General features: G+C 39.2%; 1 protein-coding gene across 2 annotated transcripts; it reads right to left on the bottom strand.

The window, feature by feature from the left end:
* Positions 1-174: 174 nt before the first annotated feature.
* Positions 175-23197, bottom strand: HSPH1 (heat shock protein family H (Hsp110) member 1). 2 transcript variants are annotated; one of them, XM_037037090.1, is made up of 18 exons: positions 22742-23196; positions 20199-20256; positions 18193-18333; positions 17358-17480; positions 15569-15668; positions 14223-14356; positions 13541-13785; positions 12807-13035; positions 11735-11841; positions 11128-11261; positions 8889-9097; positions 7279-7410; positions 4691-4828; positions 3837-3962; positions 2399-2506; positions 2183-2302; positions 1805-1966; positions 175-1047 (listed from the first exon to the last, which is right to left on the bottom strand). In XM_037037090.1, the coding sequence occupies exons 1-18, from the start codon at positions 22846-22848 to the stop codon at positions 841-843; spliced, it is 2580 nt and encodes an 859-aa protein (XP_036892985.1). In that variant the 5' UTR covers positions 22849-23196; the 3' UTR covers positions 175-840. The 2 variants fall into 2 exon arrangements, with proteins under 2 accessions (XP_036892985.1, XP_036892986.1); XM_037037091.1 differs by lacking the exon at positions 7279-7410 and having other exon boundaries at positions 22742-23197.
* Between the last annotated feature and the right edge of the window lie 4413 nt (positions 23198-27610).

Genomic DNA, 27610 nt, shown 5'->3' with positions numbered 1-27610 from the left:
TGCCTGAAGTTTAAATGGGTTAAGAATACACAATTTTTTATACATTCCATTTTGGGGGGCAGCCCCACTCATATATAGCAGAAAAAAATAACTGGTTTTCACACAGTGACTTCATTTTTTCAGTAAGTTTATAGCACTCTCCCCTACCCCATTTTTAAGTCAGTGAAAAAACCATTTAGAAATGACACCATAAGATGAACTTTATTTTAAAGCTCATAAAAGGCTTCACAACACCAGTAACACAAAGAACCCACATTTCTTCTGCTTGACATCTTCACAACAGTGCACTGTGTAATGAGAGATATCTGAAAGATTTGTTCTGCATGCTGCTAACACATTTCACTAGCATTTGCATTACTCAATAAATTTTAATATCAAAGCAAAAAATCATCTTCTACTGGACAGAATTTAAGAAAGCCCTTGTGAAATCCGACTGTCTTGTTTATAAACATCCACACACATGCTGAAATGGAGAGCGAGATGCAAGAAAACTACCTTGGCAGGAACAAATTTTACCCACAGCCCTCTTGAACAAGCAGTACAGTTTGTTTTAGCTTCTTCAAAAGACAAGTCAATTTCATCTTCACTGATGCAAATGGTAATACTGCACAGAAGCTTAGTATGAATTCACAATTCCACAGGAATCTGAAAGTTACCAAGGCAATTTTCCCTTTTAGGATCATAAAGACTACAGACTTAAGCTTTTTCTTCTTTCATATACTACACAAAGTTCTAAACATCCTTAAAAAAGAAAATATAAATAGTCTCAGTATGTTACGTAGAGTCACGTACTATGGCAAAATTTTTAATAGTTGAAGGGCAAAGCCAATTTAATGTTATCTAGTCCAAGTCCATGTGAATGGAACTCTTCTCATTAGGATAACATTCACCATTCTGATGTGAAGGTTCAGCACCAAAATTATTTTTGCCTTGATCTAAATCATCTTTTTTATCAGTATTTGGGCCATTTGGAGTTCTTTCCAGTTTTGGTGATTCAATTTTTGGTTTGGGTTGTGTTACGACAGGTTCACAGGTGTTATTCAACTCCTAGAAAGGAAAACAGATTCAGTCATCAGACCCACTCAGATCCATCCAGGTCATTTTCTATTGCTTTCCTCCATACTTGAACCAGTACATTTCTACAAGTTCAATTATATGTCTCAAAGAACTCCATTTATTCACCACACTCTGTCAACACTATTGTCTGAAGCCTGATGGAGAAGTGAATATTTGCCCAAAGAAAAACCAAAGATCTGGAATTCATTGCAGCCCACTGACTTCGACATCTCATGTTTCTTTAACTTGCACTGTGTCTGAATATTCTTCCAGACAGAAAGCAGTTCCTCGGGTTTTTCCCCAACTTCCCTCAAAGCCTCACACACTGGGCAAGGTCTTTTTCTCCACTGTCCAAATTCTCCTAAACCCATCTGGCTCTATTTGTACCATCAGCACTTTGTAAATTGTCAGATTTACTGCTACATGTGTTTCCTGTCAAGTCTTCCCCACTCTGGCAGGTGACTTCTACAGGGGAGGGACTTTCTCTGTACACTGGAAGTTTAGCACCTGGTACAATGGCACATGGTAGGGGCTCGACAAACACATTTGCTGAGCTGAATGAATAAATAAAATGGAAATTTAACAGAAACTCATACAGTCTTCTAATTTTTTGTTATCAATAAACCAAGAAATCTAGCTTCAGTCAGGACCAGGTAAAAGATTTATAGGAAAAATGGCCATGCTCAGGGTTAAAGCGATTATAACTGGAGTCCCAAAGAAAACACAACAATGAACAGACCACACTCACCTTTATTTTTGCTTTAATTTCCTGAGAACGTACAACTGGATCCTGATCAAGACTCTTTGTAGCCTGGGCATTCATGACGTTATTCATCCACTCCATCATTTCATTCACAGACTTCTCAACCTTCTTCATTTCAGACTCATCAATATGGTTGTATTTCTCATCCTGAATGGAAAAAGCAATGTCATTCAGTACAATTAGGTATTTAACAGTGACAACTAACTAGACAAAATTTTTTATGAAATTCAAATCTACCTCTGGCCTCAAATATCGAAAACAAATTTCTTGTTTAAAAACATCTGTTCCCAACAAAGGTTCCTCAGCTTAAATATTAGCTGATTAAAAGCTCCTGCAACCTCCTGTGGGTGTACAAAGACTTACATTATTTCTGAAGTCAGCTGCTATCTTGACATAGTGCTGTAGCCTCTGTCCTAGTTCTTCAAACATTTTTGGCCGTTCCTCAGCTTCTTGAAATCGAACTTTAATTGGAGTGCCAATTTTCTAAAATGAATAAATTAATATTCATTGTAATCATATTTTAAAAAGTCTATCGTCTAAAACATAGGCACTGCTTTCAGAGGTGAAAGAAGGGCCTACCATTAATTCTTCCAATTTGTCCACATAGGCTTGTTTTGCTTGGTCCTCTCCTTCCTCATACAGCCAGTCCTCCGTCTCTGTGAGTAGTCTCAAAAAATTTTGATGGTCCTATACATGAAACATGAGAACCAACATGACAGAAAGTGAGTGAGAAACGTTAAACACGGCCCTGGTCAGTTGGTCAGAGCATCATCTGGGTACGCCAAGGCTGCGGGACCCGGTCAAGGCACACATAAGCAGCAATCAATATGAACACATAAATAAGTTAAACAAACTGGTATTTCTTTTTCTTACTCGCTTGCCCCACCCCCACCTTTCCTCTCTCTAGAATCTAATAAAATTAAAAAAATACATTTTTAAAAAATGTTAAATACCAAGTTATTTGCTCTTATTTCTAGGAAAGCACTCGGATCAACTGAACTGTCTTAGTTCACTAAAAAGCATCACGGAGCAAGAATGCACTCTACGATCAGCCCGCCCGGTATTTCACACAGGGATGCACAGCTTTTCTTTGGCTTCTCTATCCTTCATACTAGGACATTTGGGAATTTTTGGTAGATCGCTCTTACTTACAGTTATTGTATCTTATAAGTCCAATTGTGGACATTTTCCACATTGAAATGTGGATATGAAAGAGAAATTATCTTTCTACTCTTCAAACAATTAGGTTCTATTCACTTCACGACCTCTGAGTACTCAAAGGGAAACGAGAAAGCTGATGGTTCAAGCACCGAACACATGGCAAACTCATTCCTGCCCACTTCACCTAACTATGTCTTGCTACTCTAGCCTTGGAGGTCTAGCCTGGTTGGGGTTATCTCTACCTCAAGAACCAATCTAAGAAATGTTAAGGCAGAGCCAAGAACTAAAATATATCACAAGGATCTCAGAACTAAAACAGACCAAGTTTAAATTCTTTTAACTTCAGAATTAATTCTTCAACTATCCTAGATCTCTAGCCAATTTTGTCCTAAGTCCCATCTTTCACAGCTGTGCTTCTGGGATTTACTCAGAATTCTATGGATTTGGGAACTTAGACAAGGGCTAAGGGGAACAGGGGCTGATAAATTTTAGAATGACTAGATAAACTAGTTTTGGGGAATAAACAGTAAGAGCAACCAAGTCATCAAAAAAAAGTTTCTGAGGTCTCTGAAAGCAAAGATTTTTTAATTTATCTTTTTAGGTCCCATAACTGTGACTGTCATAGACTTGGAATTTCCTTCCTCTGGATGCTAAAAGCTGAAGAGTCACTGGTATAAACTAGAACAGAACGAATCTGCACATCACTGGGAGCCTCTCTCTAGGACTTTGTTTATACAATTTCTATTTCAAGTTGGTTTGTTTCCAAAAAGCTCATTACATAATCTAGTGGAAGTTGAAATGTTGAGTTTGATATTAAACACTTTCTATCTGAACAAAAACCAGGCTCTAAACACACCTGCTCACAGATGAATTTTTCATATGGTCCACACAGCTTGTCCCGGAACTCGTACACATATTCCTCCACTGCATTTTTAGCATCATTTCTTTCCTTCTCCAATTTATCCTGCATTATCATCTTACCCTGTGAGGGAACAAAAAAGATTAATTCCAAACTTTTGTTTTCTGTAACAAATTATACCAAAAATAGTATTAATGTTAACAATACTAATTTATACTCATACAACTCTTACAACAAACCCTATAAAGTTCTTCATTTTCTAACATTACATAAAAATTATGTAACTTTCTCATTTGAGAATTAATACCAAGAAAAAAAATTCCCGTTTTATATTGTTCTCTTTTATATAGTGATATGGTTGTCTCATACTGAGATTTGATATTGGCCAATGGACAATGATCGACCACTCTGCCGAATCTGAAAATCAAGAATAAATTACTTATATCCACTTAGTTACATATTTATTATTAGATTTATAAACACAGTGTTCCCATCTGAGTACAGAAAAACTGAGCCTTAGTTATTTCACATACTCTAGACCACAGAAGAACACAATGTTGGAACAGAAATATGTGGGGCGGCCGGAAGTACCGATCATGCCGCTGTTCTGTGCTAGAAAACATGGGCATCCAATTTCTTCACAAGGTCTTCGGCAATCACAAGGATGAAAAAACATAAACAAAACTTGTTAAATAATTAAACTGAAAAGGCACTAATTTTGGCTTCATCCTATCTGTAAAACTGTATAAAACTTGGGATAGTGAAGGATTATAGCCATTTATCTATTAGAAATATGAGTAACAGGGCCAAACGACGACAGACATTTCAAAATACGTACTGGAAGCACCTACCTCTGTTTCAATGTACATGTTAAGCAGGTCTCTTCCCAGCTGCCACACCAGGTTAGCCTCAACAGGCAGCTCCACATTCACCACCTTGATTTTGGGTTTTTTAGCTTCTGGAGGCTGGTCAACTTTCTTTTCGTTTGCCTTAGGAAGACGGTAAAAATAAATAAATAAAATAAAAATCCTTAAGTAATCCTTGAAAAACAAAACTCTTCTATCATACTTGCTGATGACATAAGTATAAAATCCCACAACTATGAAGGTGGGAGAGGGTAGAAGGTCATCTGACTCCCGCCCACCCATTTTAAATCAGGACTGTCATGCCATGTAAGCATGCCACTCTCCCATTTGAGAATTCACCAGGACATTTCTCTATTTTCACAATGAACTTAATTTAATCTCTCCTGCTAAAGCTTTTCTCCATTGGTCTTTATGTTTTCATCCCTATGAACAATGAATGTGACTCTGAAGAGTCAAAAATATTACATTGCTGCATGTTTATATCTTTATATCTTTATAGTACAGTCTAGAAATTGGCAATAACCACAAGACAGACTGACCCGTAACACTAGAAATGTCAGGGTCAGCCTCTCTCTGTAATATATGCTTAAGCCCTTCTGTATCAGCATTAGACTTGCCTTAATTACAATTAGCACTGTATTGACAAGTGCCTTTCAACATGTCCTACCGAATCTGAAGGTCACACACGCACATGTCCTTATTTCTACTATCTGCCCCCGAGTCTTTTCACTTCTCATAAAAGTCTTAAAATAGCAAATAGAACGATGCAGTGAATGCTGACAATTTATAGTGGGTTTTTCAAAATATGTAAAATAGAACTAAAGAAGCAAGCATCTCCCACAGCCTTTAACTGTCCAAGCCTTTTCTGTTTACTTCCATTTCTCCAGGTTCCCACTCGCACAGGCAATGAAGAACACAATGTAGGAAACAGAGCAGAAGATAACCAGGGGGTATATCACATGCACCCTGGCCAGCTGGTTTGGTAAAGTAGGAAGAGATGAGCCCACAGGTCACAGCAAGCACCACCAATGATTAATTTGGGGGGAGCTATAAAGAATGTTAAAATTCTAGGCACTTCAGAGGAAAAAACTGGGACTCAGAAAGGTTCAGTGGTTTGCCGAAAATGACAGAGATGGGACAAGAACTCGTGCCCCAGACTGCTACTTCAGTGCTCCTCAGAAACCCCACATCTCTCAACAACTATAAGCTGTGTCACTAGCAATGACCCAGTCCATGTGCCTGCACTCTGTGTTCCTCCCTCTGGTGCACAGGAAAACACTCCAATACATTGTGCATGTTCCAGAGGCATGAATTACAAGAAAGACAAATGGATCAGATCACATCTACACTTAGCAAAAACACTGAAGAGCAACAGATATTTGGGAAACAAATGGATGACAGTCTGCGCCTGGCAGTTAAGTTGGGATAAAACTATCTGTACAACATTACACCAACTGCTGACAAAACCAATGTGTCAACATAAGGCATCTGACGTGGCATGGATAAGGAGCCCTCCATACGGGTGTGTGAGAAATGTTCCAAAAGGCCTGATGCTGGTGCTCCCCCTACAGCTAAGAGCATGAGGTGCCACCAATGGCATGTTCCAGACAGGTACTGATATCACAGGCACCACCAGTTAATGCTCAGTAAGCGAGGGGAGTGATGATGAAATCAAGGAGCTGTTACTATGAAGGAAGCAGCGCCAGCTCCACGGGCACCATTAACTCCAGCAGGAAGGCTTTCAGAGACCAGAACCAGGACCTGCGGCTCACACCAGGACCCCCACAGAAGAACTAGGACACAGGGACATTAAAAACTGGAAACTTCCACCAACTGTAAAATGTCTAGAGGAAAGAATTCTACCCTCACAGTGAGAAAACAAAACCATTAGTGAAAGGTTATTAATTTACATGCAACTTGCCAAAGGAATGAACTTCTGCAAAGCACCGAATGATCTGGAGACAAGAGAAACTTCCTAACATCCATACAACTATACATTTTTAAAGGTTTAATCAGAAACCAACATTAAAGGGACACAACACAACTATTTAATTTAGCTTCACATATACTATGGAAGCAGGGCAAAAGAACAATTACTTTGAAATGCAGTCTAGTTATTTCCAGATCATCCTAATTAATTTATTCAAATTTGACAAGTGATGTGAGAGGAGAAGAAAGTACCAGACTCCTGTAGCCCATGTATTTACCATTAGACTAATTCAAGTGGCAACTAATCACACAGCCCTGGGCTGTATTTATTTTTGCTTCTCACATTAGCAGGTATCTCTGGCATTAGAGAAGGCAACCAAGGCTATGTCTCCTGTTTCTTGCAGTGACAGTTAACCAAAAGAAGCCTTCAGGTCTAAAGCAGGATATTCAATTCCCTTAGCTGGGCTTGAGTACCTTCAACTGGTATTAGTTGAAAAATACATCGAAAATCAACAGGAAAATAAAAAACCCTACATAAACTAAGTAAGACAACTTGGTACTTGCTCTTGAAACTGCAGACTTAATATCATTAATGATCACATGTTGCAACATTGTCCATGGAATGAACTAGAAGCATCACTCACTTTGTCAGCATCTGGGGTTTTGTTCTCTTCTGAGGTAAGTTCAGGTGAAGGGGCAGACTGTGAGGTCTGTTGACCATCAGTTTGTACCTGGGGCTGTGTTCCAGCTTCACTGCTGTCTTGCTGGACATTTTTCTGAAATGAAAGCCCAGGCACAAAGGATGTAGAAAGCAGGTGTACTTGGATAAATGTAAAGATTACAGGGCACCAGAGACAGTATGCTCAATTATTGAAATCTTAACAGGTGGGGGTACAACACTAGATAACAGCAAAATGAACACAAAGAATCTAAAAACCTGTTAGAAATCTAGATCTATAAAAAATTATTTGAGTGACAGCAGTTAATATAGTTAAATAATACAAATAGTAGGTGTTTTGACTGATGCGAATGACAATAACTTTCCTTTAAAAAATTTTCACCTTGCCTTACCTATATAGTGACTCCAGAAAGCAAAGGAAACAGGCTTGCTCCAGGCCTACCCCAGAACAAGCTTCTGAAACCGAATGCCACCAAGAGTCACCGTGCATGTGGGTGCACCTCCATTTCAGTGAGCTACCGGTTCCATGAAAGAGCCAACTGCCAGTTATTCAGGACTCATCATGACAGCTCACAGACACACAGACCCCTCTCTCCCCACTGCTTGTAGTCCAAGTAGTTATACTCAAAAGACCTCAGCACGAAGATTATATGCTACTTGACAGTGACTCCGATCCTTCCTGCCCATCCTGAAGCCTCATAGTTTCTGTCAGAGCTTTGAGACTCCAAGGTAGACACTGAAGTGTTCAGAAGCCAGGCACTCCTGATACGTCCACAAGGTCCCTCAGACTGACACGACAGGCATTAGAACAATGGTGTCTGCAGCCAAATGAGAAAGCCCATGGCCCTGGTCATTTTGCTCATTATACTGAAGTCTGTCTAGATGAGAACACTAAGGCTCAGACATTAATGTTTCTCACAGTTCTAGAAACAGAGGCCTCTGATTACTATTCTCACATCTTAATTAAAACACTATACTGACTGCCTCTTTATTTAAGCTATTCCTTATTGTTACCCAGAAGTAAAGTTTCTTCTGTTGACCACATAATACTAGCACTCACGCTAAAGAAGGTCTAAATTAAGAACATGAGCAGTAACAACTTTCTCTGCTCTAGAAAGCCACGTCTCTTCCTTCCTCCTACAATACAGCAAAACCATAAAAATAAAAGCAAATACCAAAGCAAGTTCTGACATTCAAAAAAAAACCAGAATCAACTTTAATATGTGTCATGTATTCCACCAAACAGTTTTTATGATAGTCTTTTTTTCTTAACCATCGGTCAACATTTTACTTCTCAGTATGTGGTCTGTCTTTAAGAAAAATAACTCAAGGAACTTTACCTATTCCAAGGAAATTGTCAAATGCCAGTTCAAATGAATCTACACAGATTAATCACAATTCACCAAACTCTAGGCTGTACATTAACATTATAGAACAATTGCTCATTATCGTCATTATCTAAAATTTTAATAAAAATTGAACAAAACCTATTTTAACTCTTCCCTACCCTTCTCTGACAGCTTAGGATTAAGTCAACTATTAATTCAAACTAAAAAGGCTCATCCCCAGACCTACCTCAGTGTCTGCGTTTTCTGGTGGCCTCTGGCTCTGACCCTCCATGTCTGCTTCCACAGAAGGCATCGCTCTGTCCTCCGCAGGCACTTTCTCCACCATCGACGCTGTGGAGATGGTGAAAATGCCATGGGTGTTGACTCGCACTTTCACTTTTACTCTCGATTTTTCTCCATCTTTCTGCGCAGAAACATTTTGAACTATGAAGCGCCCTGAACAAAAATAAATCAATTTTAGAACTGAATCTACATCTCTGTAAAGATGACAAAGGCTAAGAACTAAGCTTGAAAGTACTGTTATTCCTAAATCTTATTTTCTCTACCAACTGAATAAGACTTACTGTACTGTGCCATGTATAATGTGCACCCATGTTTTTGGCCCAAACTTTCAGGAAAAAAATTTTTCATTCTAAATTTTTAGTTCAATTTTTTATTTGTTTATACTTAGAAACAAAACCAATTATTGTATTTCAGTGTATTTTGCATATGGGTACCATTATTGCTTTCTAGAGTTACACTTAATACATAAGCATAAATAAAATAATTAAAAGCATTTATATAACTACAAATTAGTAGTACCCATATACAACACACATTGTCATTTTCCCTCAGAAATTTGGGCAAAATAGTGCACATTATACACAGCAAAATATGGTAAGTCTTTTAATGTGTATTTATAAGCATAATCTCTTAATATGCCATGAAGTGTCCAAAGGCCAAGGGCACACTTGTGGCCATTTTTACTTAACACTTACACCACCACCACGTGTAAGACACTGATGAACCGTAACCACTGCCTCCTCTCCCCCTTTCTTCTCCAATGTGGGTGAGCACAAACTAGACGAAGGCGAAAAACCATTAGCAAGTGAAGGGCCAATGGTTATCAGGCTGTGCTGCATTTTATTCCTACACGGTCTTTCAGGTAATATCATTTTTTCTGACTGAATAATGAAAATAGTTTCCTAGATTTTAAATAGGCAAGGTGAGCTAAAACCCTCATCAAAGCCTGACATTATGATGCACAATGGAGTAGTCCCAGAGCACGAGTTGGATGCTGGAGTTGGATGCTGACTCTGACCCAGTCTGTGACCGGCTGCAAGTTACGTGACTTTCCATGCTTCTGTGGGTTGAGCTGGTATTTACAGTGAGCATGAAGAACTACAGAACCAGATACTAAGTGTTAGTGACCATCTCCACCAAGAGTGTAATTCCCAAGACAGTAAGAGATGTTGGAATAGACCTTCAGTAACTCTCATTTCACTAGTTTGGGAAGTAACTGCCATGAAGACCCACTTAAAGAACAGCATTTACTACGTGGTAGAGAGAGAGACAGAGGGGGTGGGGTGGAGGGAGGGAGGAATTTCTTTATGTATGTGCAAGCTTTGTCAGTTTGGAGATAATATGAAAAATTTGGTACCATGCTAAAAAGCTTGATTTTATCCTCTGCACAATGGGAAGTTATGCACAGAATCTTAAGTCAAAATTTCAGTCTATGTTCAATAATTTCTCCCCAATAGATTCATAAAAACAACAACAACAACAAAACGAAAAAAAAAAAAAAGGAAAAAAAAACTGTCAGAACTTTTAAAATTTAAGGTAAGTAGTCAGAACATTGGCCAGGACCAGGTCCGACTGCTTCCACAATTTCGTTATGAAAGGCTATAGGCAAGGGTGAGCCCTGAAGAGATCTGGCAATATTGGCAAGTTCTACTTACAGCCAGGGAAAGAACATGGCTGCTGAGGCAGATGCCTGAGGCTGTACCACAGACTTGTAGAGTTACTGTGTGTCAAACTAGATGGACTGTCGTGTCAAGTCTCTCCAAGAAGAGTGTATCAAAACTGATGTAATGTATTTTAAAATTCACAGGTGCATTTGAGAAGTAGCTCAATGGTTTCCAACACAGGTTTTAAGCTGGAAGTAACATTCTGTAAGTAGTGTTTCACCTAGAGGAATGGTTGATGTTAAGAGTAGGTGGTAATTCCTTAAGTATAAATAACATCCGAATACGGAATACATCAAAGTGCTCCTAAATATAGATCCATAGAAGTAACAGCAGAACTAGCAATTCTATTTCATCATTATAGGCCAATTGATTCATCAATAAACAAAGATTTCTCCATCACCATTATCCTAAATTGAAAATGCCTTCCCTCAGAATTATGTTCCACTCAGCACTGCTAAAAGTTTCAAATTTGTACACTAACTCTAAGTCTTCAGGAGTAAATATACTTAATTGCTTTACCTATTTTTGCTTCTGGATACGGAACTCCTTGAGGATCAGAATAGAAAGCTTCCAGCTCAAAAGGTCCACTTCTCAAGAAGGTCAGAACTTTGGAGAAGGGGGCAGCATGGTTCCGACTGAACACCTCATGAACACTGGGGAAGCAAGGGCGGTCAGTATATCAAGTACTGAAGCTTACTGTGCTACACAAACAGAATAGGCACATCACAAAACCTTCATCGAGTCTATCTCACCACTTATATCACCAAAATGAGAGCAGTACTTTGATAAATTTGGTTTTTGAAAAGTCCCAGCTAGATTAATCAGATACAATACCATTCAAGTCATCTGTGACTTTCCTTTTTTTTTTAATATTTATTTATTTATTTATTATTTTTAGAAGGGAAGGGAAGGAGAGAGGGAGAGAAATATCAATGTATGGTTGCCTCTCATGTGTCCCCTGCTGGGAACTGGCCTGCAACCCAGGCATGTGCCCTGACTGGGAGTCAAACCACGATCCTTTGGTTCGCAGGCCCGTGCTCAATCCACTGAGCTATACCAGCCAGGGCTGTGACTTTCCTTCTTTATAGTAAAAGACATTATCTGAAAGTTCTTTTTTGATACATACCCTTCAGTGTCTTCTGAATCATGGCTCCACACAAGAGATATTGGAAAAGAAACTGCATCCGTGACAGAAAACTCTCTAACTTTAAACGCTGGAGACAGAATTGCACACTTCAAAAAAGATAGAGAGAAAGGAAAAATTATTATCAGCACATAAATAATTCACTCACCTTTAAACATAAAACTCAATTCAAATGGAATGGGTAGGTTTAAATTCAAATCCAGAATTGCTTTACATCAACTATAAAAACTTCCCAGGTTTCTGGGAAATTAGCGATAAGGAGGCATACTCTATTATCAAAGAAAATAAAAAACAAAACCTGGAGGATGGGATAGGATGATACAACAGATAATCAGTAATAAGAAGTATCTATATATTCTTCCTTTTTTACGTTTTAAAGGGTAGTCCGTCTAAATACCTTGGTCCACAGAATCTCTTGCTTTGTACTAAAAAACTGCTAACCAGATCAAAACTCAAGCATGTTAACCTAAAATTTTAGTTAAAACTAAATTTACTTCACTACATTGTCCTGAATATAAACTGAAACGAATTCTCCTTTTTATCAGTAATGTCTAGATTTGGTGCTTTTGCTTTGTGGAACGTCAGGTGTCTGGGCTGCCTTACTTGATAAAAACAGGTTAAAATCAATTTGGAGGGGAAGCAGCTCTTTCCTAAAACCAGTTAATATACCCTTAACCCTGCAAACTCCCCCACATCAATTCTGTATTACACCAGATTGTCATCCCAAGTCCTGCCTATGTGCCCTGTAACAACTGTCACCCCCACAAAGCTAATTCATGTGTTACAGCTGATTTCTGCCACACCCCAGAATGATGCCACTTCCTCACTCCCAGTTTGAGAAACACTAGCTTCATAGTTCCTTTACTCTTGAATTTCCTGGATTGTCCAGATTTGAAGATCCTCATCTCCCCACAACCTTTTGGACTTAAAGGAAACTCCCCTGAGCTATCTAATCAGGCACAGGGCTTTCTGACCACCTGACGCCAGCACCATGTAATGAGGGGGAAGCGGTGTCCGGCAGGGCTGCAGGGGGAGGAGGGCTGAGGAAGCATACCTGCAGTGCACAGCCTCTGGCAACTGCTTCATCTGCATTGAGCGTTGTGCTAACATCTTTTCCAAAGAATCTGAAAATTTTTTCTTTCACAGCTGGAATTCGTGTAGCGCCTCCAACTATCTCAACAGCATTCACATCTTCTACTTTAAGCTGCGTCTGTTCCATCAGTGAATAAAGAGGAAATTCTATCCTTTGCAGAAGTTCAGCACAGAGTTCTTCAAACTGTGCCCTTGGTAAGTGAGTAAGAGGAACACTTGTAAATCTTCAAACAAGTTACCTGAACAATATCTTGTTTTTAAACAACAAATCTTGTCAATCCAATGAATTTCCTTCTTTTTATCAGATACCCTGGATTCCACAAGGGCCAGGCTTAACTGTATTGTAATTTGTAACTTTTTAAAATACAAATTTACGAAACAGGTGAAGGGGGTGGGGGAAAGAATCACTTTTACATTAAGATTGACATTTTACTCCTGTTTTATGTAATCCAATTCTTGTTACTTTAAAAAAAATTTCCATTGACTTCAAAATATTTCTGTAAATACACTATTTGGTAAAGCACCAATTACTAACCCAGAAGTACCAAAAAGTAGGAAAAAAAAGGTCCAACAGACTTCAGCATGACAGTGCTTAGCAAAGCTCTTTCTAAATACCCTCTTAGCAGAAGTGCTCCTCATTCTAAGGCTGTTCACAGTCTTCCCAGCAGGTCGCACACAACTGTGGGCCTGACGCACCTGTTCATCTTTCCTGACACATCCTGGTCATTCATGAAGCACTCGATGTTCAGTGGCAGGTCCGTGCTGTTTGAGCTCATTAGCTTTTTCAACTTCTCACACTCTTGATATAGACGAAGAAGAGCTCGAATTTTGGATTTTGCATCCAATTTGTATTTAGTTTTAAATTCTGCACAAAAATGGTCTACTAACTTTTCATCAAAATTTTTTCCTCCTAAGAAAGGATCAAAAGCTGTTCCCAGTACCTAATTTAGTTAAAACAACAAATAATCTGGTTATTTTCAATCACATTTTTTACTACAATCTTAAACATTACTACTCAAACAACTTAAGACTAACAAGCTCAAGACTTCTACCTAAAATAAACATGAAATCCAAGTCAGGAGAAATGTTAACTACAAAATCCAAATGAAATACTAAATCTTTTAAGATAGTTTTGACTTTTAATGATTACATAAAGATGACCTGAAAAAGCTTTTCTTGCCTAAGCAAGAATATAAAGTATGCCAAAACATCATCTTTATAAAGATCAGCCTTAGGGAAAAATTCCTTGTTCACACCAAGCCCCTGCACTCTTTATTACCAAGGAGCCCACAGTCAAGAAGCTCAGTAGCTTATAGTAATGACAAATAAAACACACTTAAATAGATTTTGGTCACTTAATTCCTATTTATGATTTTACCTTCAATTTTCCCTTGTTAAAGGCACAGGCAGACACCTGAAAAGCTGAGTGTCCCATATCAACAAAAACCACTATCCGAGCTTTCTCCTCAAGGCTTGGGAGATCCTGCTTATAAATCCCATAGTTCAAAGCAACTACAAAAAAAAAAGTGAGTTTCAATTCTTTGAGTCACATTTTCTCAGGAATTTCATTGTTACAATATAATTATACATGTAAGAAACCTGACTATACTTCAAATAATTAAAGCTGAATACACTGCTTTTAGACCCTGTATCGTACTAGTTTTCTTGGTATTGATTACTTCCCCCCCTTTCTGACTTTAGCACAGTGCTCTATCCTTTTCTGATGTATGAACACACACAACAGAGAAGACACACAATGACATGTCATCACAAACAGCTGTCAGACTCACTACACAATACTCACATTTTAACCACAACCTGCCAGGAGACTGCTCATCCAAAAAAATTAAGAATTTAATATATAACTACAGGAACTGCAGTTCCTACCAATTATATTTAGATCCAAGACAAATAACTGATCTCCCTTAAAGAGTCTGTTAGCTTTTTCTGCACTTGAAACCACTGTATTTCTAAACATATATACTCAAGAACGTGGTTTTATTGAAACTTTAAAACTTAGAATCCATTAGAAATATTTAAAAGCCTAATTTATTTTGGCTGACATTAAACTGTAACTGAGTTTTTATTCATCTGAAATCATAATAAACTCATAAAAGCTCTAGGAGAAGGTAACAGCGACTGCTTTGCTCAACCACCCAACGCCTGGAAAATGATACAGCTTAGTATTTGACTGAGATTAATGACTGATGCCTAACTACATGTATTCAGGAACTATAGGAGAACATTTTTTTTAACTACATCAGTAATTGTAGTCAAGGTAGTTGTGAAGCCCATAATCATAAGATTTTGGGAACACTTAAGACTATAAAAATGTAAAAAATTAAAAAAAAAAACTAAATCCACACACCTAATTCAAAAAATTAAAATACATACAGGGTGGGGTAAAAGTAGGTTTACAGTTGTTTATAGGAAAAATACAGTAATACATGAACAAACCATTTTGCACATGTAACTGTAAACTTACTTTTGTTTCACACTGTATATATAAAAAATTTTCTAATGTAAATATATTCATAAATTTGACAAAGTGCCATTTCTCATTAAACGTAAGCATCTGAGAAGCTGGAATTTTTGCTTTCAAATCTAACACGTTTTAAAATAGTATTTCTGTATCAACATGAAAGTATTCAGTACTTGCTCCTAACGTGTCTTAGCTCCAGAGAGTTTTGACAGTACAGTCACATCACACAAGTTTCTGCTTACCAGCTGTCATATCATTCATGAGTCTTAAGCAGTTTAGGCCAACAATTTGCGCGGCATCTAATACAGATCGTCTCTCAGCATCTGTGAAAAAAGAGGGGACCTACAGAGGACAGAAAAAATTTTAACATACCTAAAAAAACAAAATACATAAATAATTTTTTATAACCACTTGTAATAAATTCCTAACATTCCAGCTAGATAGGTTCCTAACTAAGTCATAAAACAGAAATAAAACTTTAGGCTTAGTTTTTAGCAAGTTCCTTAACATTAACAGTTAACTTACTTTTGAAAAGATTGCCCTAAACTTACAGTATATACAAAGTAATTCTTTATTATAATCAAATTTTAATTCAAAATAAAAATCAACCAGTTTTCATAAGGCATATTGAGGTTTTCAAATCTAACAGAAAGCTTTAAATTTAAGAGGATAAAATACCATTTCCAAATGTCTTAAATTTCTATTGAAATCTGGAAGTTATAATGCTAAGTCAACATTTAACATTAAATATAACTATCGCTATTAAAGACTACGAAAACTTAAATAACACAGTGCTAATTCAAGCATATGCCATTGCCCTTTAGTTTTGCTATTTGTTGAGCTCAAGCATTACTAGACGGCACAGTATCTTTTATTTCAGTAGACATGTTAAGATTATAAGAACTCTTTTTTCTCAGCAAAGCCTGCTGATTTTCCTAAGAGGAAGAAGAGCAAAACAGCTCAAAGGGACAAAGTTACTCATGGTGTTGAGTGACTTGGTCCTTCTAACTAAAATATTTCAATCACATCTCGGACTGCATCTTAACTAGGATACACCTTGAAAAAAGCATCTAACAATACATTCATAGTAGCATTTGATTAGAAAGTACCTAGGGGAAAGAAAACTCAGTCTAGCGGACTCACACACTCCTTCCAAAGTTAATTGTAGAAGCTTCAGAAAGAGAGACAAGAATCAACTTGAGTCTCTGGTTCGCCTTTCAAATCAGAACACCGTTTTCATCAGTTTTTTCATCAAATTAAAGAAAAAAAAAGGACCACTAATTTACAACTTGATTTTTTCAATTTATCAGAGTAAAATAATAACTCTTAGTAACAGGCAAATATCCCTGTGGTAAGTCACACTCATCTATAAGAGGGAGGGGAGAAATTTCAGCCGTTTCTGGACCTCCATATCCTAGCACACACTGCCATACCGACTGTGACTAGTCCCGGCAGGCCACCTACCCAGGTGGTAATGAAAGACCGCGGTGTGCAGGTGTGTCCTGGGGCAGAGCAGATCAAGAGGGTACCCCAGACATTTGAGAGAACACAATTCAAAACTACCTTTTTTGGTGTCCAAATAAAGGTGGTTTTTATCCATTTCAAATACTCTCTCATAACCTAACAACTGTCTATTGGAGGTAGTAAACTGGCTGGGGTTGAAAATCTAGGTTTTGTTAACATTGATAGGTTGTATTTTAAAACTTCTAATGCCATTGCTTCTCAACTTGAGGGGTGGAATTCAGAAAAGCTCCCGCCTATGTACGCAAGTTGTTTAACAGTATGGCAACCATTAGAACATCCCCTCTTCGTTTTCAAAAAGACCCATGGAGTTTGATTTGCATTTCAAGAACCTTTGCGACTTCTGGCCCAAAAAACCATCTGAACCTCCTCTGAAATACTCCTGACTATGTTAACACAGTCCCATATAGTTTTGATCCCTAGTAATAGAACAGCTTTCACACATTGGACACTTGAGAGTAACACAAAGCAGACAATTTAAAGCACACTGCCTTGCTGAATTCTACTTACTGAAATAACACAATCTGTTACTGGTTTCTTAAGGTTGTTTTCAGCAGTTTCCTTTAACTTAGTCAATAGCATGGCTGTTATCTGTTCCACACTAAAGAGGTGTTCTTCATCCATGTACATTACCTATTTACAGAAAGAAAATGTTTTAATCAATGGTACTTAAAGCTACCTGCTAATATTTCCTCCCAATTATTACATATTCTCTTCCAGAAAGTCTCTACTGTCACAGCTGTTTAGGAAAGAAGGAGAAAGAGAAGGAAGGAAAGAAAAGGAAAGGAAAGCGAAGAAATAGTTTTCCTAGAGATGAAAAGAAAAAAATGGTCACAGGGCAGAGTTTCCCAACTCTAAATACTAGTCAAAACATTATAGAAGGTAGTAAATTTCCACTCTAAAGAGCTGAATCATTGGGATAAATATTATTTTGTGTAGATCATAAGACAGGAATGCCTCTGCGAGTTTAAAAAAAGATTTCTGGTTGTATTACAAAACAGCTCTCCAAAACAATGCAACTTGGCTGCCCTAAACAGAGTTTTATTTGACATGACAACACAATTTAGGTTTTTTAAACACCACTAAGTAAACCTAAATTTTACAATCGTCAAGAAATTACAAGAAACACAAATCAAGTTATAGCTATATATACCTTTTGAATAATTTCCAAGGGCAATGTAAAGCTATACCTACATTTAAAAGAAGCTAGGTAAAAAAAAGGGGGGGGGAAGACCATACTGTTTAATTAAGAGGTAACAGTTAAATTTTCATTAAGAATTAACCATCTTTCTCTATAGATTAGTTAGCTTTATATGATGACTCTAAGGCTGCTCATATTTATTACCTTTATTCCAACTCCACCATTTTTCATTGGAACCAAATCATAGCTTAGGTTTTCCTTCTCTTTTTGAATGAAGGGGTCACTGAATGCTCGACCGTGAAACCTCTTGAAGTTTGACACTGTATTGTTTGCATGAGTGATTTGCTGCACAAGAAATTAGAGATTTTAAATTATTTTCTAAATTCCAACACCTATTAGTATTTATAGCAATTTTACAAAAAGTCATTTGTAGAACTCAAAACATGGGGACACAAGAAACTTTCCCAGAGCCCTGAATTAACCCATTAATGAATGGACTACATTCTTTCTCCTTTTCCTATAGGGAAGCAGTAAGAAATAAGAGGCAGTATTGTCACTATTGACTCAAACACATTTCAAAAATCTTCAAGGTAACTTCGTAGAGAGTGGAACTATCACTAAAGCTTTGAAGCAACCACCAATAAGTACAAGCCTTTATTTCATTCCTTTTTCCCACTAAACTTGTTTTCTACCCACTGAATGGATAAATAAGGACATCTAGAAGTACTACAGTCAAAACTACATTTTTTTAAAAAAAGAATTCATTATTACAGTCTAATAAATTGTTAAATGCCCAGAATAAGCATTTTGGGCCACAAAATACATGGAATGCTACTTTTCCTACCAATAGCATGTAATGCTAATTATACCAAAAAGCAGAAGAGGCAAGAATAAATCGAAACTTTCTAAATGACCCAGTGCTTTCAATTTCAATTGTACGTATACATTTTTGATTAGGCTTTGGATTAAAAAGTCCCACTCTACAGCATTATTTCATCCAAAGACGTCAGCAAAGGGAACCATATTTCAAATACAGAAATAATTAAAATAAAAGATTAAAAACAGAGTTCTAAAGTTACCAGCTCAAGATATCAAACAGTTCAATTACTTTTTTTCTCTGACCTACTTTTTCTAAAGGGAAGAATTCAGCTTGGCAGTACTTATTTTCATACAATATGAAATTTAAGCATATTTATAATCTAAAATTCCTTATGATTCTATAACTAAGATGAAGAATGTCTACCATCTACAGGCTACATCTGAGCCTCAACTGATTCTCCTCACGTAACCACAAAACTGCAGAAGTGCCCCTCTCCTGAGTGCGTCATTTTGCGTGCGCATACCTATGTCTCTTCTGTCCCTTGTTTTTCACCTCTTGTCCTGTGTCTCATCTCTTCCAACTAGCTAAAATACAATATTCCAGGGTTTAGAATTTTATTTAGCAATACTATATTTTCTTTACTTAAAAGAATTTTTTCGGTCTCCTTCTTACTGCCTCTCAGAAGGAATTTCATTTTTTTTTTTACTGTATTTCCCCCCCCAATCCAAGAATTATAAAGTGAGCCCTAAGTGCTAATGACATATGTAAAATTTTTGGTCACATTAAGTAGTAACAGGTGAAATTAACTTCAATAGCTTATTTTGCCTAACATATCAAAAATACTAAAATACTATTATTTCAACATGCACTCAGTATAAAATACTTATGAGATACTTTATTTCAGCTTACGTGTTCAAAATCTCATGTGTATTTTCACTTCACATGTAAATTCAGACTAGGTACATTTCAAGTGCTCAGCAGCCATGCGTAGCTAACAACTACCACATAAAAGAGCACAGGCCTAGACACAAAGTTCTCCCAGTCCTACCTTAATTATTAAGTAACAGGAAAATACTTTTAAACACAGGACTTCTACAAGGAATCTAATTCTTAAATCAGTGTCAGAGAAACTTCACATAAATTACACAAATTAGAAGGTAGTTATTAAAAATTGAGGTTGGCAGATTAGACAATAAAGTACATCTTATTCAATAGAACAAGAAAGGAAGGGGAGGACCATCTAAAGGTTCATAAAGATATCCTCTCTCATTGTATCTTTAAAACTCAACAACAGACAAGCTTAGGTATTCCATACTCTTACATGTCCTTCCGAATTTACCTTTAAAATCTCCCCCTTAAAAACTGACTAGAATTCTCTCAAAGAACATACCTGATTTTTGGCTGCAACTCCAATTGTTCTGTTTTTTGACCCAAATGATATGACTGACCTATAAAATAAAGCACATTTCAAAAAAAGTTAGAAAGAATAAATACAGACATTTGTGACTGACAAGAGAGAAAAATCCAGTATGAATTTCCCACCCATGGCAGGGAGAGGCATGAGTGTAAGGCAACTTTGGAGTCTAAACTTTGGCCAAATACCCAGATGGGGTCGGGGCCTGTCCACTTAACTCCTACTAAGAATCCAATCTAGAAAGCAGCCCTATCCCCCCAGCGCAACCCCCATGAAACTCTGCTCATGGTTCAGGGAACATTCCTAACACCTCAAGTACCAGTACAAATTCTTCAGGTTCCCAAGAACCTTATTAGGAGGTTGTACTTATTAGGAGGTGCTCATTAACTCTGAAAATACTTTGAATAGTTAAATGATATTTTTAACTTGGCCCCAGATATACGATTAATAAAATATATGGTGTAATTCTACTTCTCAGCCAACCAGTCTGTACAAATCTAAGTATCATTGTTACTTCTACTGATGTACTAATAACACTATCTACTTCTAAGATCAAAAGTTTTTCTGTAAACCCACAAAGTGGGCCTAAGTTATGCTTCTGGGGTTTAAAAGCACAAAAGAGGGTGCTTTCTGAAGTAGGAAGACTACTTCAGAAAGCCAAGTAATGATGCAGAGAAGCACTACAGCAGAATTGAGTATAAACAGTGAAGGAGAAGCGTGAATGACGAGTGCCATTCAGCCAGCTCTGAAGACATGAAAAGTGACCCAGTGACTGTGAGACAACCTTCCAGCAATGGGAATGCTGTGCTGCACAGGGCACAAACAGGGAAAGTCAGGAGGACGAAGGTGAATTAGGTTTCAGACTCCAGGACAGGATGAGTGATGGTAAATGAGAACACACTGAGGACTTTAAGTACCAGGCTAAGGCAAGTTTAAACATGCTCTAATACAAACATCCTAGACCTAATTTCCAATAGCATCCCAAAGGCCAGAAGTATTCAAACAAAGGCTGGACCTTGTAGATAACTTTCAAAAACAGAAAACGATTCTGAGTTCAAATAACTATACACTTGTAGAACAAATTTACTCATATCAAGGAAAATCACATTAAGTAAACAGAAATTAATAATAGCTAATGCAATTGAGTTAAACCTCTGTTTTAACAAAAACATTAAAGAGAACGTTCACACTGCACTCAGCTGCCACTTAGTTTCACAGTTCAGAGTGATCACTACAGCCACATACACAAATTTTCCCAGTTGAACACCGTTTCCTTATTACATAGGGATCAAAGAGAACAAAGATGTGAACTGCACCTAAGCATGGAAGCCAGAGATGCTGTCTTCTTTCTTACTACATTCCAATTACAGAACCCTTTTGCACAGCTAAAAAGCAGGCAAATGTGTAGAATCATGGTATGCTCAGGGAGTAAGAGTCTTCCCGGTGCTACTACTATTAAGTGTTTGCTTATTTTCTTATCTTCCATTCACTTTCATAAATGTTCATCTGCTCTCAGTGATACAAGCCCATTTTAGCCTTCAGCTCAATGTTTCCATTCTACTCCTTTTATCTTGAGATTAAGGCATTAAAAATAAATTAACCTATGGTTAATTTCTCTGGGAAGTAAGCAGTTGTTTTCCCCATTGTACATGCAAGCATGTTTGCACGTTATCTTCAGAAAATAAGCCCGCTGAAAAGGTTGCTTTTTAAAATGCCACCCTTTGCCCACCCCATGCTGTTGTCAAATACAGTATTTAAATCAGTGTCAACATCCATCATATAAGCTCTAGCACTCTATCACAAAAGTAGACAATTTTTACTTTCTCTTCTTTATTTAAACTGGGCGAGATTAGTAAATTAGAATAAGAATTAGGATTCCTCTTGAATGGCTTTCATAAAATGAGCAAAAAAGGCCGCTTCCACCTTCCACAAAGGTCCCAGGCACTAAAGCCAAAGACGTTAGGAACCCGGAGAGCCAGTAGGAAGAGACTCATCTAGCCGCTCTACAGTCGCTAACAACATCACCTCTGTCTGGCAGACAGGCTCTGGAAGCTTCCAGTTCATTTCGAGACCCACTACACAGAGGAAAAAGCTCGGCAGCTGGGCTTTTGGAGGGAGGGAACGCGCTGGGGGCGACTCGGAGCAGCCGGGTGGGGCACGCCTGCGGCCTCCAAAGGCGCTGACTACAGCCCGCCCGGACCGAGAGCCAAGTCTCGGGCTCGGCCGCAGCCCGGCGACCAGCGACGATCAAGGGCGGCTCAACTCGCAGACCGCCCGAGACCCCCCGAGTCATCCTCTAACCAGCTCGTGGGTAGGTATCCTGAAGGCCAGGCCACCGAGTTCGGATCCCCTTGAGGAACGGTGTTCCCCCGCCCCCAGCCCAAGCCTCCCTCCAGCCATCCATCCGCCTAGCGCTCAGAAGCCAGCCCGCCGACTTGGAGTTCCCCTCCGCAGCCCGCGCCTGGCTTCTCCCCTCGCCTAGGACCGCCCCCCACCAGCACCTTGCAGGTTACACTTACGGGGTGCACCGGTCGCTGAATTCGTTGGCGATGGTCTCAATGCCCCCGGCCCGGGCCACCGCGATATAGCAGCTCTGGGAACCCACATCCAGCCCTACCACCGACATGACTAGCTCGCGGTGCGCCTCCGCCTCTGGTCTGGGTCCGCGTCTTCCGGCCGCTGCGCGAGGCTCTCACAGGGTCCGGCCGGCCCTGTCACTCGGGCGCCCCGGCTTCTCGGGGACAGTGGTGGTTCGCAGAAGGCTCACCCAGAGGCAGGCGGCGCCGAATCTCCGCTAGCCGTTCCAGTGACTTCCCGGACCTGCAAAGGCTGACTCCACGCTTGGCGCCCAGCGACCGACCCAAAAGGGGAGGGCTTAACTCCTCAGCCTTATTTATCGCACTGATCAGAACTTTCCAGAATCTGCGGCATTTACTCACCGGCGCCTCCACCGGTCCTTCCACGTGCCACTTCCGCTTCCTTCTGGAGCCTTCTGGAAAGACTCCACCCAATGGGGCCCTGGTCCCTGCGGGGGGGCGGGGGGGGAATGACCGCCGTTGCCATGGCGGCAGGAGAGCCGCTCCCGCGCTATTGGCTCAGTTGGACAGGCCACCTGCCCACGCCCTCCGGTCCCCTAGCCCAGCCCAGGCCTACACTCCTTGCTGTTAATCCTACGGGCTACGAAGAGTGATTCGAAAAATCGTCACCTTCGTAGTTTACTCGTGGGTAGTGCAGTCCGATCCCTTGACTCTAACGTGAGACCCCCTGACACTGAGAGTGCCGACCAGCATGTTGGGAAATGTAGTCCTGTGGGGAGTCAGTGTGCGCCTTGCATGCTGGAGCCTGTAGTCTTGGCAGCAGTACGTGCTGGGACCTGGCTTTGTCTTGAGGAACTCTCGCGAGAGCCAGCTCCCCTGCGTTGCATTTGCGCGCTTTCTGGAGCTGCAGTGTTGAGTCCTGAGGTCGTTTGTCTCGTGTGTGTGTGTGTGTGTGTGTGTGTGTGTGTGTGTGTGTGTGTGTGTAGTGGTACATGTTATCCCACAGTTGGTAGGTTTTGGAGAAGGAATGTCCGTCTACACCACGATTAATAAGCACGGGGTTTGTGTTAAATGTTCGCGTATTCATTAGTCGGCAGGTATTTGGAATAAAATGTCAGGTTTTGTTTTTCCTTTTTTAAAAGCATTTTTGGACGTGGCGCGATTTGGAAGCCTGGCTGTGGTAACTCTTGGCTGCCTGTTTACTCGCACAGAACTTGTGCTGCCCTGCCGCTCCTAGCCATACATTGTTTGATAATGATTTTCTTGTTTAATCTGAAACCCCATTTGTTTGTCCTGAAAGGCGATGTTCCTATTAACTTTTCAGTCAAGAGTCAAGCATGAAAGGAAAGAACTCCAGTACTGTTATCAGGTCTTTCTTTTTCTTTTTTTTTAAGATTTTATTTATTTATCTTTAGAGGGGAAGGGAAGGAGAGAGGGAGAGAACTATCAATGTGTGGTTCCCTCTCCTGACTCCCTTGGTGGGAACTGGCCTGCAACCCAGGCATGTGCCCTGACTGGGAATCGAACCGCTGTATTGTGGTTTGCAGGTCTGCGCTCAATCCACTGAGCTATGCCAGCCTGGGCTCAGGTCTTTCATACCCTTCTGTGTCATTAGGTTTGCCTGGTATCTTATGCCTCACTCTCCCTCACGCTCATAGAACTGCAAGCACAGTTCAAACTCGTGTGACTAGTTAAGTTAGGAGTTGTTACCTAAAGTCACAAAAATCTAAGTTTTGGAAAGTGGCAAATTTAGTCAGATATGAGACTGGAAGGCTCTGTTTATGATAGAATGTAAATTGTAATTTTTTTAAATGGGTGGCCTAGCACTTAGACCTGCTGCTTAATTGCTGCACTTAACTCACCTTTAAAATGGGGACAATAATAGTAGCTATCTAAAGGTGAAATTACTTTGGTTGTGTCTTACAAAAAACCTCCCTTACCACCAGTTTTTTGCATATCAAAACTTTATATTAAAATTCATGGACTCACAGCATTTTTTAACAGAAATAGAACTTTGAGATTTTTGGGGGGTGTGCTTCACACATTCTGTATGAGGGAAGTTGTGCAGAAAAGAAAGAAACTGTTCTTGCTCTTTAGAGCCTGACAGATTTGGAGCTGGTTGAGATTCTCGGGCAACAGTACTGTACTCAGTTGTACAGCCTGTGAGAGCACTGGCCCTCTTGGAGTTAGACTTCATGGCTTGAATCTTGACTGTTGTATATACTTAACTAATTTGCTGGCTGTGTGACCCTCAGAAATTATTAAGCCTTCCTGTGTTCCACTTCATAAGGTGCATGTACAAAAATGTATGTAAAGCACTAAACATGTCATTAGTAGGTAATAGCTATGCAATCTTCAAATTCTGTGTCCCTCAGTTTCCTCATCTATAAAATGGAGACCCATCTTGTTGGGAATTGGGAAAGATTATGTATAAATAAAACAGTATGTTAGTAGGCATTCCTAGCATGTTAGGAGGCAGAGTTATACATTTGTGTAGGCCCCTTTTACTTAATCAGTCCACCTTAACTATTTTTTTTTGGAATGGGTGAGTGTGTAGGGTCCACTGTTAGGAGGGACCTGAAGAGAAGTTGGGTAGAAGTTGGAGTCTAGGGTTTAAGCCAGTCGTGAGACCAACCCTACCTACCTCCAGGTTTAAGTTATATGAACCTAAACATCTTACTGTTCAAGCCAACTTCAATTACGGGTCTCTGTTATTTGTTTTCAAAAACATCCTAATTTCCTCAGGAAGGTAAGTCTTCCTTAATCATAGAATGTAATGCACCTCCTGATTACTCTGTTGTTACCTATTTATTTCCTTTACAATATATACCACAATCTACAATTATCTATCTTATTTGCTAATTTCCCGTCTTTGAATTATATGGCTCAGGAAGACAGTGACCTTGTTTTTCTTCTTCATTGTGCCTTATAGATGCTGAATAAATATTTGGTGAATGATTGAATGGTAAAAGCATTATCATAACCTTATTGGAAAAAAGAGACATCAGCTTTCTTCCAATACAGGGTTTCTTCTAACACAGGTATGCCTTGGCACTGTTGACATATTAGGGCCGATAATTCTTTTGTGGGGCACTGTCCTATGCATTGTAGGATGTTTAGCATCATCCCAGGCCTGTACCCACTGGGTGCCAGTGGCAGAAAAGAATATGTCCCCTGACTGAGAACCACTGCTGTATGTAATATCCATTAAATTTTAGTTAAATGGCCCAAAAAGGGCACAATCTTAAGACATGGTTTTGAGATAAAATGGAGTAGTGTTTTGGTTTCTGAACCACAGAGGCTAAGAGGTGATACAGCTATGAATGAGTCAGACAACTCCAGCCCGTCTTCCATCCGATCGGTGGGAAGGGGTAGTAGATCTCCCATTTAGCTACAGGACTTGCTTGCTGTTGTGAAGATGTGCCCTGCCCATTCCAAGGAGTTAATTTTGACTGTGGTTGAGAATTGTTTTCATGATTGTAAATTATTTCCTTCAGACAGAAACCAATCACTTTTCTTTGCCTTAGTTTCCTTAGTTAGGACATAAGAGTGCTTGCAGTTACTAAAAATTATTAAATAATTCTTAATATTTATGGTCACCTTAACAATTCTATTATACTAGAAGAAATAAAGACATTTAATATTTGGATAATCAGGATTATTGTTGCCCTACATAATAATCTTGATTTTCACACCGAAAACAAAATCATATGCCAGAAATAGATCCACTTGTCATCTTTTCTTTGTTTCATCAGCACATGTGAGAAAAAGTACAGGGAAGAGGAGTTAGTGTCCTGTGTCTGTTCTAAAATATAATAAAGCAAATTAAAGTCCTTAGACATTAAGGTGAGTCATTTTAGCACAGACTATGTATTTGAATTTGCCCTGTTGAAAGGAGGTGCTGTCATTTTACTGGAGTGGTGGGAACAACCACCAAAGTGTCACTTTATTCATTATGTCAGATAGATTCTGAAACCAGGCTGCATCTGAATTCCAGAGATGTTAGCATCATTATGGATGCCATCCTTGGGTGGCACAGTCAGTTCTTGGAACCCAAATGAATGAATGATCCCTGGAGGAGGGTATGCAAGTGAGACTGATCTTACCCTTGGTGTGCCAAGTGAGATGAAATCCTCCTCCTAGAACGTTTTAGAGAATTGGCTACCTGCTTGCAAAGTCAACTCTTGGTAGGGATTGGATATAATCACAAAGGTCAGTTGTCTTTTAGCAGACATCAAGAGTGATGTGGAAAAGAAGCAGATGTGACAACTAAGAGTCATGCAAATTAAAGTTGCTTTATTTGATTCTCCAACATGTTCAAAGACTTGCTTTATTTCATTCTCCAACATAAAGGAGAAACAGCAAAAAGGGTATTTCTTGCTGATTCTGAATGATGACTCACTCCACAATCATTACTCATGCCTCCCAACTGCCTGTACATGCAGAGGCATAGGTGTAAGGTATGTTAGCATTGGGGAAGACCTCCATCCTCAGAAGGAAAAGCACAGTGACTGAGGAAGCTGCTGCTGCTGACCCTGAAACCAACTCTTCAAAATTGTAAAATGTCAAGTCTTTTCCTGCAGAGGAAGTTTGTAAATCGGTATCTTTTATTTAAAAAGGGTGCATTCCACAAATACATTGTAGCACTATATGTTATGCTTGCAAAGGCTCTCATCTGAGGCAGTCACCATGTATCAACCCTTGTTCCTGCATGGTAGTAGCATACATTTTTGTCCTCGGTCGCTGAAGGGAGAGAACAGGGTCAGCCCAAGAGACAAAGTCAGGAAAATCTGTCTTGAGCTCCTGATCCTGCCTTTCCATGCCTCTCTCTAGCTTCGTTCACTATCAGGT

This window comes from Sturnira hondurensis, unplaced genomic scaffold (genome assembly GCF_014824575.4).
Source record: "Sturnira hondurensis isolate 20B ecotype Veracruz unplaced genomic scaffold, ASM1482457v3 Scaffold0022910, whole genome shotgun sequence".
Lineage (NCBI taxonomy): Eukaryota > Metazoa > Chordata > Mammalia > Chiroptera > Phyllostomidae > Sturnira > Sturnira hondurensis.
This window is presented reverse-complemented; position numbering and strand designations above follow the sequence as displayed.